Source organism: Sarcophilus harrisii, chromosome 4 (assembly GCF_902635505.1).
Source record: "Sarcophilus harrisii chromosome 4, mSarHar1.11, whole genome shotgun sequence".
Taxonomy (NCBI): Eukaryota; Metazoa; Chordata; class Mammalia; order Dasyuromorphia; family Dasyuridae; genus Sarcophilus; species Sarcophilus harrisii.
Window position 1 is genome coordinate 433,430,116 of NC_045429.1, and position 16,724 is coordinate 433,446,839.

At 42.1% G+C, this 16,724-nt stretch overlaps 1 protein-coding gene across 2 annotated transcripts in view; it reads right to left on the reverse strand.

Moving 5' to 3' along the window:
- Positions 1 to 16,724, reverse strand: part of RAB11FIP4 (RAB11 family interacting protein 4) — a 160,575-nt gene that overhangs the window by 41,627 nt on the left and 102,224 nt on the right. The window contains exon 1 of one of the 2 annotated variants that reach the window (XM_031967637.1): positions 10,543 to 10,701. The exons of the other annotated variant lie outside the window; for it this stretch is intronic. Within the exon in view, the coding sequence (XP_031823497.1) occupies positions 10,543 to 10,572 (30 nt within the window). The 5' untranslated portion in view covers positions 10,573 to 10,701. Of the gene's footprint in view, positions 1 to 10,542; positions 10,702 to 16,724 lie in introns of those variants that run through there. 2 annotated transcript variants of the gene reach the window in all.

Below are 16,724 nucleotides of genomic sequence, written 5' to 3' on the forward strand. Positions count from 1 at the left end.
AAATTGAAACAATTAGTCATTTTGGTAAAGCACCAGAATAAGAAATAAAGCCCTTGCAATGAGTCTGCAGGTTACTAGCAAAACCCAGAAAAGATATTTTGTTTCGTTTTGTTTTAGTTCCATTCAAAGCAGCTACAAAATACCAAAGATCTTTAGGAATCAATCTTTTAAAATATAAAACTTTCTTTACCAAAAAAAAGAGGGAGTGACTGAACATAGAATTTGACTGGCAAAGGGAACTCCCAGGTCAGGAAATTTCACTTACAATACAAGTTGGCACCTCCTCTGTAATTTAAAATTCTTAAAAAGAGCTTCCCAGAGTACTGACAAATCAAGTGACTTACCCAGCACAACTAGTATGTGTCTGAGGTAGAATCTGAAGTTAGCTCTTCCTAGTTTCGAGACTGGCTTTTTATCTACTGCAAAGTGCTTTATAAATCTTACAAGTCTTTATAAATGCTATTGTCATTGTTGTTATTTATTATTATTATTATTATTATTATCATACCAAACTGCCTCTTAATTTATGGAATTGGATAAGATAATAAAATCTGAAAGAACAAAAGGTTCCTCTCAGGAGAAATTCTTTTTATAAAGGAGGAATTAAGGAGGCTGGGCCTTGCCACAGTAATCATCAAAATTAATTAGTGTCAGTTAAGAAAGCAACTGGTAAGCAACTGAATACAGCAGCTTAGTGTCCAATAAATCCTGAGACCAAGTAGTAGGTCTCCTCATCTCAGAAAGACCATCCAGAAAACTGGAAAAGCAGCTTGGTAGAAATTCAATTCAGACTAATATATAATATACATGAAATATAAGCGGCTCCAAATGGACACTTGACCTAAAAGTCACAACTTATAAAAGAATAAAAGGAAGACTTTTCCACAACAGATGAGAGAGCAGGAGTTTTTTATCCAGAGATCTATGATTTAAAAAAAAAAAATGTTTCTTTGTAATCCTAGTATATTGTGTTGATGCATTTAATTTTTTTTTTATTGCAGCTTTTTATTTATAACATATATGCATGGATAATTTTTCAGCATTGACAATTGCAAAACCTTTCGTTCCAATTTTTCCCCTGCTTCCCCCCACTCCCTCCTCCAGATGGCAGGTAGACCAATGCATGTTAAATATGTTAAAGTATATGTTAAATACAATATATGTATACATATTCATATAGTTGTTTTATTGCACAAGAATCGGACTTTAAAATAATGTACAATTAACCTGTGAAGGAAATAAAAAATGTGCATTCAATTTTTTAAATCTTTTTATGGATTTCCAATACAATTGGCTCCTTTTGTAATTCTACATATTTTTAAAGTTTTATATTTAACATTATTCTGAAAAAGAATTTGTAGGCTTCACTAGATTGCTAAAAGAGACTCCGGACATATGAAGGTGAAGAATCCCCATGATTAGGGAATTTATTCTTAACTAACCAAGGAGAACACAATCATAAAAGAAAAAAAGGGCACCTTTGAACATATAAAATTAAAAAGCCTTTGCATAAACAAAATCAATGCAGCTAGAATTATTATAGTAGAAGTTCACAGGCAAAAAAAAAAAATTCCAACAATTTTTTTGATTAAAGCTCTAAGAGCTGAAATGTATATATATATATATATATATATATATATATACACACACACACATATATATGTTGTGTATATATTTATAGATACACTTTATCTATATCAAGTATTTATAGCTATATCTACATCTAAATATTTATAAATATATATTTATAGATATATATAAATGGACATATAAAAACACATTTACTAATATTGTTCAAACATACTGAGAAATATCTATATCTCTGTGTATGTGTATGTACATGCAATACAAACAAAAGCTGTTTCTCACAGGCAGTTTTCCAAAAAAAAAAAAATGCAAACTGTTAACAACCATATTTTTTAAAATGCTCCAAATCATTATTAAGAGAAAGGTGAAATAACTGAGGTTTCACTTCACACAAATGATGAAAAAAGACAATGTTAAACATTGGGAAGGTAATATGGGAGGAAAATAAGCATGCTAATTCACTACTAGTGGAGCTGTGAACTGGTCTACCAAATACTGGAAACAAAATTAGAACTATACCTCACTTCAAAGTCATCAAATTGTACATACCCTCTGATCCAGTTATAATACTCACAGGTAACAGTCCAAGAAGATAAAAAACAGAAAGATCTCAAAAATGTAAAAATATATATTTACAGAAGAACCTTCCATAGGATGGATGACACAGTGGGTACCCCTTGATTGGATCATAGTGATTTATTTAGTGGTAGTCTAAGTAATTTACATGGGAACAATGTAAAAGAAAACAGTATTGGAAGGATTTTGGAATCCTGATCCATACCAGAACTCAAGATGAAGGAACCTCTCCCGATTTGTTTTGCTTGATTACACTTAGTTTTTACAGGAAAGAGGTTTATTAGTGAAAAATACTAATAGCTGGGGCGGGAGAAGAGGAAGCAGCATCAATAAAAAATAAAACACAAAATTATAAGTGTAAAAACACAGGTAAAAAACCTAAATGAGACAGACAGGAAAGTTCTTTGTTACCAAAATGGGCTATGCAGGTTATTATTTCTAAGGCAGAAATGGGACTAGGCAGGCAGCTGCTAAGAATATATGTGGTGGGAAGAGGAGAAATCCAGGTTCACTTTATAATCTTTTTTTTTTTTTTAAACAATCAATTGAGATAACTCACACTCACTTTGTAACATTCTGACTTTTAAAAAGCAAACATTTTTATGCCAGGAAATTCTGCTTTCAGAAATACCAGTCTTTGTGGTAACTCAAAAAATTGGGCAAAACAGTGTCTATGCAGAAGATATGGGTCTCAAGCTTTCATGGGGCAGCAGACACCCTGACCTGAGCTAGGCAAGGTCTGAGAGAAAGAAAATACATCATTTTTCTTGTAAGAACAAGATTCTAAAGGATGGAATCTACTGGGAGAATATTTTATATTTAGGAAAAAGGAGAAAGGGTAAGAAGTAGAATTTATGAGATCAGGTACTTCACAAAACTCTTCCCACTCACCAAGGTTAGCCCCTCTTGCCTACATCAAGATCTTCCATCATCCCATGCATAACTCTCATGTATAAAATGGGTAAAGAAGTCATCTCTCAGGCATCTGAAAGCACTTTACAGTTAAAATGCTTGTTATATAGCTGTCAGAGATTATTACTTTAAGTTTGGAGCTATGTCAAAGGCCCAAAGATGAAATGGATCTCAGAGGCCATCTAGCTCAAGGATTCTTGGTTGTGAAGTCCTCAGAATCATGTTTTTAAAAGAATAAAATACAGAGGATTACAAAGCATCCCATTCTACTGAAATTAACTAATTAAAATCAAATTTTTAAAAATTCCTAGACTTCCCAAAGTTAAGAACCCCTGTTCTAGTCCTGCTTGCCTCCTTTATTTTTATTTTTATTTTTTTTTACCAGTGAGAGCTTGTTAGCTCTGAAAAAGAGGTGGTGGTGAGGGTAAAGTAATATACCCAAGATCCTATTGGTAGTATTAGATCAACAGTGGCACCTGAACCCAGTTCCTCCTACTGTAAAGCCCCAATTACTTTCCCTTTGGTACCCTGCCCATCAAATTCCCCTGATCCCTTTGCCCCAAGCCTTCACTAGTTAATTTTAAATCCTGTCCAATCTATCATCTTAGTTCAGGCCCTAATTTGTCCTTGATTTTATCCTTGTGCCTCCCCTTGCATATTATGATGCTTTGGAACAGCAGGCATTTAATAGATGGACTCCTTGCAGTTGAGGCTTCTTCCAGTCTGCCCTGAGTACTCACTCCATCCTTCCCACTGGACTGGATTAATTCATCTTCATCCCAGAATTCTCCTCTTTCTTCAAAGTTCAGCTTGAGCATCATCCTCTCTGTAAAGGCTGCCCAGATTCTCCTAGTTGTTTCCCCAAGCAGAAGAATATAAGCATTTGGGGGGGGGGGGATTTCCAAGCCAAGAAAAAAGTTTCTTTTTTTGACTTCTGTAGCCCACACACCTTTGCCCACAGTTTATTAAATCTTATTTAATCTCTCTAGGACCTTGCACACAGCTAGCCTTCAATCTCAAAGGCCTCACAGTATAATAAACCCTTAATCTATATTTGTTGCATTTAAATTTACTCCCTACTACCCAGTGTGATATGGGCCAGAGCTAGGAGACAAAGGCTTCTTATCTGATTGCAGAAAAAATGGCAACGCTCTCCTATGATATTCTATCATCTCCCTCCATTGCTGGGTCCTTCCTCCTACCATTTCTGGGGGGTGGGAGAAAGAGAAAGAAAAGAAAAAGACTCCTCCTGTGCTACAGGTGTCAACTGACAAGGGAAGGGCTCTAATTAAATATGTCTGCTCAATTAGGCTGAATTAGTCATGAGGTCTTAACAAAAGGAGGAACACAGAGGATGGAGTATCACGACAGGGAGAGAAGGCTTGGAATAGCTTGTCACAGCTCTGCCAAGATCTGGGAGTCACCGGGAGATGAGTTCAAATCCTACCATCTTGGATATTTCCTAACTGCTCCTAGAGATACTGTAACTATTTTGTACATATCTGGCTATTTACAGTATTCTTCCCCATTAGAATGGGAGCTCCTTGGGGGCAGGGACTCTGTTTCTGCCTTACTTTGTATCCCCAACACTTAGCACAAATAGTAACAGTAGGCATTTAATCAATGCTTGTTGACTGACCTCTTTGAGCCCTGATTTCCTCAAGTGTAGGATGTTACAATCCTAGCAGGATGTGATGAAGCCTGAATGTGCAAAGTACTTTGCAAACTCCATCATACTATGGAAATATCCATGATTATCATAATTCACTTGGCTTCTCTGGGCACACCACCTATACAGCATCATCTATACAACAGTGTATGCAAGGCATTTATGTTATGAGGATCTAGTAGTAGGCATTTATTAAGTGCCTACTACATGCAAGGCATTGTGCTAAGAGATGGATCAAAGAAAAAAAAACTCTAAATGGAAATTATTAATATCATCATAAACAAAGATCATTAACCTGGGGTTCCAGAATATTAATAAGGATCATATATTTCAGTAGAGTTGGTTTCCTTTGTACTTCTATGTAATTATTTTATGACTATAAGCACACTACTCTGAAAAGGGGGCCCAAAGATTTCAGCAGATCTCCAGAAGGGATTCAGGACACAAACAATGATAAGAACTCTTTTAAAACATCTAATGGTTGGAAAGGAAAATGTTTAGTCAACTCTGATGACCATTAAATTGATTAAAATCAGCCAAAAGGGTGAACCTAGATCAATTGATCCACAAGCATTTATCTTTCTCAGTTAGAGATTATATTCCCTCAGAACAGATAATTTATACAGATATAAGTATATTAATACAAGGCAATTTGGGATGGGGAGGACCAGGTATCAGGAGCAAAAAAAGCCTCATGTAGGTGACAGTGAGGGATTTGGGCTTCTAAGGAAACTAAGAATTCAAATGAAGAGGGAATACATTATAGAGAAAGAGAGAATGTATAACCAGGAACCCTGAGAACTTTTCCTCTATAACAGACTCATCACAGGAAGCCAACATCCAGCTCTGAAAAACATTCCAATAGGATGTATGTGTGTCCTCTCCTCTATACAAACTAGGTGGAGGTCTTTTTGAATCAGGCTCTCTATCCACTTTGCCCACTGCATCTGGGGGTGGGGGGCAATACCTAACAGCTTTCATTCCCTAAGAGAGCTTCAGATATTTTCATTTATTTATTATTTATTGGTTCATCCATTCACTCATTCATTTTAGTGACTAAACCATGAACAAAACTCACTTATATTTTCCACTTTTGCTATACAGGAGAATGGAACACATTCTTCTTCTCCATATTTCTCATATAGTCCAATATTCTTGCTAGACCCCAAATCAACTCAATCATCAATCAGTCAACAAATACTTTATCAGCAAGTTCCTGCTATGTTCCAAGCACACTGTGCCATGCTAGGGATATAAGCCCAAACAATGAAACAATCCCATCTCACAAATTTATTAAGCATCACTGTGTGCCAGGGGCTGGGAATACAAAGGAGGAAAAAAATGAGAGTGTCCCTCTTCCCTTCAAGAGATTATGTTCTAATGGGGAGAAATGACACACTCATAGAAAAATAGGGGAGATAAGCTGTTCCAAAGTCAATGCAGTTTTAATTTATTAAGGCTTTTGGAGATACATAGAGAAATATATCAACAGACAGATATAGACATCTATGCAGATATAAAAATGTACCAACAGAAATAGATGTCTTATGGAAATATATAAATAGACATACTAATATCTATGAAAATATCAGAAATATGTCAACAGATAGATATATATATATATAAAATATATCAAAAGACAGATATCTATGTAGATTTAGAAATACGTCAATAGACAGATATAAATATCTATGTAGATACAGAAATGTATCACTAGATATAGATATCTACATATAAAAATATATTAATCAACAGATACCTATATAGATGAAGAAATATATCAAGACAGATATAGATATCTACAAAGAGAAATATCAATAAACAGATATAAATATATATCTATATAGATATAGACATAGACATTTATATATAGAAATATATCCAAATATAGACAGATGTCTATAGATATAAAATTATATCAATAGATACAGATATCTATATAGATGCAGAGATATGTTAATATACAGATATAGATATCTAGAGAAATTTATCAAAAGACAGATACAGAGATCTATATAGACATAGAAATATATCAATATTCAGATATAGATATCTATATAAAGAAATATATCCATAGACAGATGTTTATATAGACAGAAAATATTAATATTCAAATATATATCTATATAAATATGTTAATAGACAGATACAGATATATGACATAGAAATATATCAACATTTAGATATAGATGCATATATAGAAATATATCAATAGACACATATTTACATATCTATATACATATTAAATAGAAATAAAATATTGACATAGTAATTTTATTTAATTTTACATAATTACAATACATATTTATATCATCCTCCCCCCCAAAAAACCCCACCCTAAAACCTATAGTGATAGATGTAGGAAGCCCTAAGCAAAACTCTAAGTTCTCTCACATAATTATTTCACCTGTACATGTTACAGAAGCTCAGAAAGATAAAAGGAAAGTTGAAAATCATCTCCTGTGGCCCCCTTGACTTACAGATGAGGAATGAGGTCAAGAGCTGTTACGTGACTTGGTTATACTCGGGAGTGGTATCCAAGTAGGTCTCTCAACAACCCTGATCCAAGCTGCCGTGACTTGTAACACCGTAGGTACAGCAGGCTCCTGGGAGGCAGGCTCTCACAGCCACTGTTTTGCCCACTGACTTTCCTAGATTGTCTAGAAGCTGAGGTGAGAGTCCCAGCTTTGAGGGAGAGAGCAACTTGTCTGCTATTTCATTTCCCTGATGAAACTGTCAGCTCTCCCACTCCACCTTCACCTATTCCTTTAAATGCTGTGCACGTTCCCAGGTGGAACGAACTAACAATTCTATTTTTGAGAGTTTTCTAGAATGTTGCCATTATCCTTTGTGATAATCAGAGATACCCTCCAATAGGGATTCATCACCTTCTGGGTGGCACTGATGGTCTGGTCAATGTTACAGCCCTTGCTCAGCATCATGTTTTTCAATGTATAACAAACAATGCACAGGATTATAAAGGAAACCAGTTATATTAAAATGCAGTTGTCAAAATATACGTGTCTTTGAGTTGAAGGAGCATCAGTTTCTCACAACCCTTGTTCTAATTAGGAGACAGAACTCACAGTTCAGACAGCCTGACAGGGAAAGAACCAAGACCAGCAGTCAATCACCTGCTTCTCTCCAGAGGAGAGGACAAATCTCTAGATAACCACAAAAAAACTGGAGCCTGTGATCTGACCTGAGGCCCTGGCCCCCAGGTCAACTTTGGTCTCTGTAATGATTAAGGACTATGGGAAAATAAGAGAGCCAGAGGCCACAGGTCTTTGAGGATCCAAGTAAACACATGGTGGGGACAAAGACATGCAGAAGAAATAAGAACAGGGAAGTGCAAGGGACCGAGAGATTTTCTTCCAGAAAAATTCCAATGTTTTATACCACACACAGATTAGCCAATGGCAGGGAAGAGTCCAAACAAACACACACATACCCCTCTGGGTCTCAGTTTCCTCTCTGTACTAGCTGGCCTCTAAGATCTTTTCAGTGTTAAATCTTGTGATCTGGCCAGATGTCTAATTTCCCAGTTCAAGGCACATGGTAGGTGCTTATTTATTGAGCACATAGTAGGTACTTGTTTACTGAGCACATGGTAGGTACTTAATAAATATTAGGATTTAACTGGGACCACATTGGAAATTTGTTCCTAATGCCTGTCACCCAAGTTATCTCATCACTGAATTGAAGCCAAGCTGATGCTCTCTTTTCGATGGAAAATTAAGATATTAATGTTAAACAACTTGGAGAAGATAATTTTGATCAGCAGGGGTGGGCAACCCAGATCAGAAGCACAGGGATAGGGGCTGTCTACTGGTGAGCTGCTCAGACCCTCACAACCACTTCACCAAGTGTTAGTTAACAACTCACACTGCTTTAATACTTCAAAATACTCTCCAGACAACAACTCATTTCTCTAAAAAGGGAACTCTTCTGTCAACAACATATGGAAACGGATAGTAAAAGCATTTTTAGGCCCATTTTACAGATGGGGGAATGGGGCTAAGAGTCACTTGCCCAGGATCATACATAGCTGCTATCTAAAGAATGAGGCATTCTTGTGAGTATTAACAGCATTTTGTGTTTACCTATCTCTTTAAATTATAATATGTTTTTGCATTTTTATCTACAACATCTTACTTTGAGCTTTACAACAAAACATTTCCCAGTGGCTGGGCAGAGACAGCTCAAGGTCAGACTCCAAGAAGCTGGCCAGGACCTCTGCTGATACTCAATCTGCACCCAAGACAATCTGACCAGAAACATCCAGTGACTGGAACAAAAATGTATCACTGGACCTTGGAAGCCTATTACGGGACAATCCATTCTCTCCTTTCCTTTCTGGTCACTGCAAGATCACTTCTGTGGAAACTATGAGAAGCTGGATGTTGCCACAGGAAAACTGTCAGTTTCAAGGTTCCCAGAAGACATATTTAATCGACCAGAGAAAACATAGATGCCTTTGCCCAGGGCTCTCTCCTCATTTATATTTTCGAGGAGACTTTACTCATCTCTCTAAGTGTTGGGGCCCCTCCTTCCCAAATTCCATACGGTGTGTTTCTATAGAGATGTCATTACCTTCGTTCCCTCCCCCTCCCCAGGGCTGCAAACTCCTAGGGTGAAAGGACTGTTTGGCCTGTCCGGCACGATAGGAATGGACAAAATGGAGCCAGTTACGGGAGCCAGGAAGCCCAGGGTTCCAGTCTCACCTCTTGAGACATACAAGATTATATGACTGACCGTGTTATTTAATTTCCCATGACAGAATAGCAACCAATCACCTTCGTTCTCTATACCAACGAAATCGCGGGTTCTGCCCCCAAAACAAACAAAATAAATCGTCTCCAACATACTGCACAGTGCCTCCAACACAGTAGGCATTCAATACTAGAAAGAGGCAGAAATTAAAATGAATTACTGTTGGACACATAGCAAAGCTGCGATTTGGGGCAGAACTAACAGTCCTGATGAATTCATAATCATATATCTATCAACTAACCAGCATTTCATTAAGCGGTTGCTCTTTAACATGGTCCAGGGCAAGATACCACGCAGGTGAAGGGGGGAGGGGAGAGCAGAAGGGGGCTTAGACGTTAAGGAGGGCGAGGGGCCGCCTTCCCCAGGATTAAGAGAAGGTTTTCTCCTCGCAGACAGTAGGGTCTGTGTTGTCTGAGGTGAAAGAAGGCGGGTCACTGCAAACGAACTCTCCACGTACTCACAGGAAAAACGTGCCTTTTTTCAAGGACACGGACACTTAGGAGGCTCTTCAGAGCGGGTTGGGGGTGTTCTAAGAGTACTCCCTCTAGCTGTTTTTTCTCCTTAATAGAGATTCCCCTTCTCTCTCCCAGTCACACACACCCCGAGCCCCCGGGCTCTAATCGCCGCATGGCCACGGCCTGGCCCTGCGGGCTACAGGGGTACCTCTTCCCTAGTGCTGCCCCGCACGAGACTGGGGCAGCACCTCTCGACAGGGCTCCAGCAGGGCTACGGTGGGAACAGACCAGTCTGGCCCAGCCCGGGCGGGCTCTGGGCAAGTCCTGCGCCAGCACCTAGAGAGACTCAGGTAACCTGACCGCAGGCCGGCTCCGGCCGGGCCGTGCCCCCGGCTCCCCCAGAGCAGCTACCCAGGCCGGGGCCAGAGAGCGAGGGAAGCAGCTTCTCTGCGGCCAGGGGCGGGCTCCCGGCGACGCCAGACTGCGGGAGAAGTTGCAAGCCCACCGGGAACTTCGGGGGCCCCGGGCCGGCCCAGGTGTAGCCCCCCTGTGAGGGGCGGGCCGCCTTACCTGGCTCGGAGGAGCTGGAGGCGAGCGCATTCCGCAGCCCCGGAGGCAGGAGTCAGCCTCGGCAGTGCCAGGAGGAGGAGAAGGATGCCGCGCGTCCAGCCTGGAACAATCTCCCCCGGCTTCTCCCTTCTCCCGCTCCTCCTCCCCCTTCTACTCTTACCAGTCCTTTCCGCAACAGTTGAAGGCGGCGACGGCCCCAGCCCCGCCCCCACCCTCCCCGGTTGCCGGGGCGACCCGCGTGGGCCGAAGGTTTCTTTGTATCAAAGCTTCTGTGACATCACAGGGCGCTGGGGGGTTGGGATTCGAAAGGGGCGTGGCCTCCGAACGCTCCCGGGAGGGAGGCCCCAGAGCGAGCCGCGAGGAGCCGAGCGCCGGGAGCCGGGAGCCGGACGGGGCGGGGCTCAGGTGGGCGGGCTGGCCCAGGTAAGGCGAGCAGGCCACCCAGGGGGGCCGAGGGAGGCCAGCAGGTGGCTGCGGAGCCGGGGCAGGCTGCCTGCGGAACAGAGGCGGGGCCTGGCGGCCGGGAGATCGCCCCGAGCGGGGAGCTCGGGGCCGGGATCCCGCCCAGGGGCCCGAGCCGGAGAACGGCCCTGGAAAGTTAATTGTCGGCCCCTCCTCCGCCCCACCCCCTTCTGTACCTGTCAGTCGGGCGAGTCCTCCGCAGATCCCCTTTTCCTGCGCGCCCGCAGTTCCCAGTAAATGCGCCTTCGCTCTGCGGAGGAAACCACGCCTTGGGCTGCTGGCCGCTACCTGCATCTGCAGAATTCCTACCGAGGCCGGAGAGGCAGGAAGACGCGCGGGCAGGAGACTGGGGCTTTCTCCCCCAACCCTGCTCGGGCCCTGCTGCCTCAGGCAAGGCACGTCGCGCCCTCCGAGCCTCGGCTTCTTGCTGTGTGATAAAATGCGGAGGATCGCCAAGATCCTCCTGGTTTGACCAGTGTTTATAATCTTCGGATTTTAGCTTTTTTTTGAAGGCGGAGGAAGGGAAGAGTCCGGTTCTGATTACATTTGTGCAAGGAATTCCCGGTGAGGACATTCCCCCCACTAGTGTGGACCAGCACCTGCTCCATTAGGTACAGTCTTTCTAAAGCGACTTGTTTGGAGCCACCGAGACGTTAAGGGACTTAGCCATGGTGTCAGTACGATTGCCCGTCACTGTCGGGCAGGACTTTGATCCAAAGTCTCCCTGACTCAGAAGTTATAAAGGAGGGAAAAAAGACGACAAAACACACCCAACTCTCTATTATTCAGACCCATCGATGCGCATAATGCCAAAATAATAATAATAACAATAATGCTCTGTTTAGCTCCTTTGCTGGCCATCTTAAAAAAAAAAAAAACAAAACGAAAAAGGTGGGCAATTTACCCTCCTAATGGTGTTTGCCTTACGTTAATATTAAGAAGTCAGGCCATTTCCCATTGCCTCTGTTAAAAAAAGATTCCTCATAGGACTGCTTGCCATCTGGGGGAGGGGATGGAGGGAGGGAGGGAGGGGAAAAATCGGAACAGAAGTGAGTGCAAGGGATAATGTTGTAAACAATTACCCAGGCATGGGTTCTGTCAATAAAAAGTTATAATTATTTAAAAAAAAAAAGATTCCTCGTTTGCCTTTTAAGACCCTCTGCTCTGATACCAGACTACTTTCCCATTCTAATTGTAGCTTTAGTCCCACTCTCAAAATCTGTTCTCTAGCCAAACAGGAGAATTGCTGGTCCCCATACAAAACATGTCATCTTCCACCTCCCTCCATGCCCCTGCAAAACGCATTCCCCCTGCCTCAAGTGTTTTTCCTCCCCCCTTCTTGAATCCTAGAACCCCTTGCCCCCATCAAAACTCACCTCTTTAAAAAAGCCTTTCCTAATTGCCCTAGTCAGGAGACCATCCCTCTCACGAAATCACTGGGAATTACTGGAGGGGAAAGGGGATTGAGGGGGTGGGATACTCTATACCCCTGTTAACATGATGCTTGCCCCTATCAGAATGTAAAGTCCTCCCACTTTTTCTCTAGCCATGGGACCTATCATCGTATCAAGTATTCAGTAAACACTTAATAAATGTTTGTTGATTGATTGATTGAACTCACATTTCCATGTTGAGGGCAATTTTGGGGAGCCCCTTCCTCAGCACACTCTGTGAAGTAGGAAATGCTAATGTTATTATTCTCATTTTACAGAAGAAAGATTCAGAAAATAAAGGCTTTGCCCTAGTGAGCATTTATTCTTTGCCTCTGTTTTACCCTTTGCTTCTTTACAGAAGAAAGGAAAGGAGATGGCCAGAACCAGGTGGATGACAACTAGGGGATGAAGTGGATAGAGTCCTGGGCCTGGAGGCAGGAAGGTCTGAGTTCAAATTCAATCTCAGACATGGGCAAGCTGTGTGAACTTTCACTTCACCCTGTTTTCCTTAGTTTCCTCATCTGTAAAATGAACTAGAGAAGGAAATGGCAAATCACTCCACTATCTCTGCCAAGAATATCCCAAATCGAGTCATGAACAGTAACACTGGACTAAAAGATAATTAAATAAATAGGTGGGTGGCAGAAGGTGGTCAGATAAAGCTAGAAATTCAGTTTTTACAGAAATAATCATGCAGATAACAGGAGTGAAATATTAGTCCCAAAAGGATTTGGGTTCAAGTCCTGACTGACTCACACTGGCTGGGTGCTCCCAGGCAAATTACCCACCCTCTCCAAATATCCTGTTATTTTTACAGTTTAGGGAACTGAAATTCATAGAGGATTGCTGATGTCCAGGAGAGGCAGAATTGATGGAGGAGAAAGGAAGAGGAGGCAAGGAGACCAATTAGGAGGCAGTTGTCATAGTCCCCAGCAAGGGATGATGGGCCAAAGTAGGTTGGCCTTGGGAATGGAAAGGAGGAGATAGACTCCAGAAATATGGGGATGAAAAATAGATCTGGCAATTCATTGAACATGGAAGGGCAGGAGAGAGAGAGTGAAAAGTCAACAATGACTGAGATTTTGAACCTGGGTGACTTTGGAAAAGAGGAGAGTTTGAGGGAATGATTCTGAGTTCTGTTTTAGAGATACTGACCAGCAAATTGGAGAGATCCAATATGGCGGCATGGCACCAGAGTTCAGGAGAAAGATTTGGCTTAGATATGTAGATCTAGGAGTGGTCCTCATAAAGGTGATACCTGAACCCATCCATGAGAGCCCCAAGAGATTTTAGGGAAAGGGGCCCAGAACAGAGCCATGCTGGACACTCACAGTTGGATACATGTTATAGATAATAATCTGAGAAAGAAGCAGAATTGTCCATATGGTAGGTAGAAGGAGAAGCAGACTAGAGCAGTTTTACAAAGGAGAGGGAGGAGAGAGTGTTGAGGAAGAGGGGGTGCTCCTCAACATTCCATGTTGGAGAACACTCAAGAAGACTATAAAAATGAAAAAGGACATCGGATCTGATGTTTGAAAGACCGTTGGTCACCTTGGAGAGGCTACTGAAGCTAGATTCTATAGAACTAGTGGGAGGTGAGAGAGCTGGAGGAAATGATGGTAGCAGCTTTCTGTTTGGCTGTGAAAGGGAGGAGAGGTATTGGATGAAATAATTTGAGGAGGTGGTAGGATCAAAGGAAAGGGCTTTTCTTGCAGAGATTTGGGCAGATTTGTATGCAGCAATGAAAGGGCCAGCAGATAAGGAGAGATTGAAAATTAGAAGGAGAAAGGGGATCACTGAAGGATCAAATAGTGGCCCACATAAATTAACAGCTGGAAGGGACCTCAGGACCATGTAATTCAAGATTTCATTTTACAGAGAAGAAAACTGAGGCTGATGACAGAAGTCTGGAGAGAGGGATGATTTTGGAGTGGTTTCAGTTGTAGAGTTGAGGAGATGATGGATAGTCTCGGTTTTTCCAGAGACATAGGAGGTAAGGGCTTCTGCTAAGAAGCCAGAAAGTTGGGGTGCTGTAGGTTGAGAAATGAAGAGAAGGTTCAGAACACACCCTGAAGGGAGTGGCAGGAAAGAGCATAAGGATTGCCTTGAAGCAGAGAGGGCCCATATGAGGTAAGAGAACATATATTTGGATGATTGCTCTCTCCCTGTGTCTCACTATCAGTTTTTCCAGAGTCTCGCCACCCTGTGGACTGGGCAGAAACCTGGCCAGTAGGCAAGTGAGAACTTAGAGTACAAGAGGCAGTGTGATGTGCTGGATTCTTAGAGTCTGAGGTCCGGGGTTCAAATCTTGCTTCTGATCTACTCACTTACCTTGGTGACCATGAACAAGGAATACTGTCATCAGCCTCAGCTTTCTCTTCTATAAAATGAAGCCTTGAATTTGATGGCCAGCTGTAGATTGGCCAGCTGAGGGAGAGAAAAGGAGGGATGGGAAATTTTGGTCTGACTCCTAAACAGAATGTGTTTGAAAGCTAATGATAATCTGGGTATCAAAGATACTATAGACCAACGACTGCTCTGGGCAAAACACCAGCTAGGTTGTGGCCACAGAGGGCAGCAGTCTCAGAGCTCCCTGTAGGCCTTTTGAAACAATTATAGCGCATGGAAATGCCTTTATTCCTCCCTGCTTCAGCCATTAGGTTTGAGCTCATTTGTTCTTAACTGAGAAACGATGGTACTGGGGAGTGGCCCTAATGGAATCAGCCTTGATGTGAAGTCAGCTTCTCTTAGGCTCAAAATTATGATTATGAAAGGAGAGGGGTGAGAGAAGAGGCAGGATAAAGGAGAGGGTGGAGAAGAAACAGAGACAGAGATAGTGATACACACAGACAGAAAGAGACAGAGAGAGAGATAAGGACAGAGACAGAGAAAAGAGAAACACAGAAAAAGGAGAGAAAAGGGGGGAAAGGAAAAAAGGAGAAAGAGACACACATACAGAAACAGAGAAAGAGAGACAGAGAAAAGAAACCCTTGGGAAAAGAGAAATAGAGTAAAGAGAGAAAGAGGGGAAAGAGAAAAGAGAGGGGAGAGAGACAGAGAAAAAAAGACCCATGGGAACAGGGGAAAGAGAGAGAAGAAAAAGAAAAGAGAGGGGAGAGAGACAGAGAAAAAAAGACCCATGGGAACAGGGGAAAGAGAGAGAAGAAAAAGAAAAGAGAGGGGAGAGAGACACATACACACAGGAGACACACACAGAAGAGACACCCATACACAGAGAAAAGAGAGAGACAGAGAAAAGAGACTCACAGAGAAGAGAGAAATAGAAAAGGGGGGGGGGGGAGAAAAGAGAGAGGGAGGAGAGGGAGAATAAAGGGAAGGAGGGAATGAACAGAAAGGAAGAAACAGGAAGAGAAGGGAAGAGAGAAGAGGAGAGGAGAAAGACACTGTTTGGCAGTTGGGTGAGGCAAGGTTCAGTGCCTTTATGGTCGTACTGTTCCGTCCTGGCATGAGGACGTAGTGAAGAAAGCTGCTGTAGTTTGGGAGGCTAGAAGCAGGAGGGGAATGTTGGATGTGGCTTGGGAGGGGTGGGGCATGGCGGTGCAGCGGATGTGGTAAGTATTGCCGTTAACCCAGACTAGCTGCTCTTGGTCTGAGTCTCTGGTTCTAGAGTACCAGGGTTCAGCCCAGCTTGAGGACAGAAGGGATATGAAGGGGATCCAGAAGTCTTCTCATTGTTCTGGCTCTTTGGGAAATCTTAAACTCAATCCAATAAGCAACTGCCTCAGTGTCTCCTATGTGCCAGACAGCATAGGATACAAAGTCAGAAATAAAAGTCCCTGCCTTCAAAGAAATGCCATTCTACAAGGAGAATTCAACATAAACCCAGATTCAGAGCTACAATGTAGTTCAGGGAACTCTGAAGAAAGTTAATATTAGCCAGTTAACTGAGACCACCTTTAATCCATCTGACTGCTGACCTTTCCAATTAATGAACCAATATATTCACTCACAACTTTCACAACATTTTGGGGGGGGGGGATCCAGACCTGAAATTTCAATGGCATTAGGAACTCAGGAAAACTCCCTCTGACAATTCTGTTTGGCCCTCTACTTTGCAGAGATCTGGAAGTTGCCCAGACTCACAGAGCCACATGTATCAGAGGCCAGGGTCCAGGGTCACACAGCCAGTTTGAGCTCCAGACAGGATTTGAATCTGCCTCTTTCTCACCACCTCTATCTACCTACTAACCCATATCCTAGAATGCTAGAATGTTAATGGAAGGTACAATCCCGGATTTAATCAAACACCCTCATTTTATAGAATAG